General features: G+C 33.9%; 1 protein-coding gene across 5 annotated transcripts in view; it reads left to right on the top strand.

Annotated features, from left to right (window-relative positions):
• Positions 1-1,308, top strand: part of Phf20 (PHD finger protein 20) — a 111,876-nt gene that overhangs the window by 68,518 nt on the left and 42,050 nt on the right. For 4 of the 5 annotated variants that reach the window (XM_005363049.3, XM_026787059.1, XM_005363050.3 and 1 more), the window contains one exon: positions 961-1,040. The exons of the other annotated variant lie outside the window; for it this stretch is intronic. In XM_005363049.3, the coding sequence (XP_005363106.1) occupies positions 961-1,040 (80 nt within the window). The remainder of the gene's footprint in view (positions 1-960; positions 1,041-1,308) is intronic. 5 annotated transcript variants of the gene reach the window in all.

Here is a 1,308-nt window from a genome sequence, read left to right as displayed (position 1 = left end):
AAAAAAAAAAAGAACTGGCCATGGTGGCCTATGCTTGTAATCCCAGCACTTGGGAGGTTGAGGTAGGATAATAGCTGTGAAATCAAGCCAAACCCTGCTACACGGTGTGTTTCAGGCTGATTTGAATTATATTATGAGACCCTGTCTCAAAAAAACTTGTGAGTTGGTAAGAGCCAGCATCAGCATGCAACTGCTATTTTCAACTACATAATTTAAAAAAATTACTTTATTAAAAAATAAGAGGAGATGGAAATGTTACAGTGTTTCAGTGGGTAAGTAGTGAGTCACTCTGCTCTGGTGGAGATTTGATTGCTTGAGAGGTTAGCATGTACAAGGCCCTGGGTTCAATTGCCAGCACCAAGAAATCCACAAACAAACATATCTAGATGTATGGGTTTCTATCTTTAATATTTCACAGGATTCCTATTGAACAACTGCTGGATAGCATTTAGCATTTTGGCCAAGATAGGTTCACAGATTTTAAGGTTCACACAGCCTCTAAAAAAGACTTGATTACTGCCCTTCAAAACAGAAAATCAAGTAAAGATTAAATTGCAAATGCCACTCACCAAGGAATTAGTAAGTCTGTATCTATTTTTAATTGTTTTACTGTTCTTTTTTCCCCTTGGCTCAAATTCAGTGTACATATTTCTTATTTTAATCAAACAGCATAAAATTTTTAAAGTGAATTTTGAATTGCTTAGATTAAAAAAATAAACCAGTCTGACCAATTAAATAGGAAGCTAAATTTGCCTTTGTGTGTGTGTGTGTGCTAGGAATCGAACTTAAGGTCTTGCGCATGCTAAGTGGGTACTTTGCCACTGTGAATCTGCCCTCAGTGTGATTCTTCAGCTTTTTTTTAAACACATTTATTGTATTTGGAGCTCCTTTGTGTATATTCTTTAAAAGTTGCTGCTTTCATGAAACAGCAAGTTAAAATCATATCTTCTTGAATTTTAGGTACTTACACTGTGAAATTTTATGATGGAGTAGTTCAAACTGTCAAACATATTCATGTCAAAGCTTTTTCCAAAGATCAGGTGAGAAATGTGGTTTTGTGCTTTATGTTCTGAACTATGCTAACATTGTACTTTTGTTTCTCAAATAAAGACATTACATGTGTTTATGATGACAAGTCTTTATTTCCTCCATCTGACAGTTTGGCCAGAAAGTAATAACACAGGTTTTCAAAAGTTGTGATATTTGTATTTCTTTGTCTTTTTCTTTTAACACAGATTTTCTTCTTTGAAAATGCTAAATATATTCCCCATTGTTTAATTTTTGTTTTCTCATTTCTTCTTTTTTTTT

Source organism: Microtus ochrogaster, linkage group LG8 (assembly GCF_000317375.1).
Source record: "Microtus ochrogaster isolate Prairie Vole_2 linkage group LG8, MicOch1.0, whole genome shotgun sequence".
Lineage (NCBI taxonomy): Eukaryota > Metazoa > Chordata > Mammalia > Rodentia > Cricetidae > Microtus > Microtus ochrogaster.
Note: the sequence above shows the minus strand (reverse complement) of the source record. Positions and strands in the feature narration are given on the sequence as shown.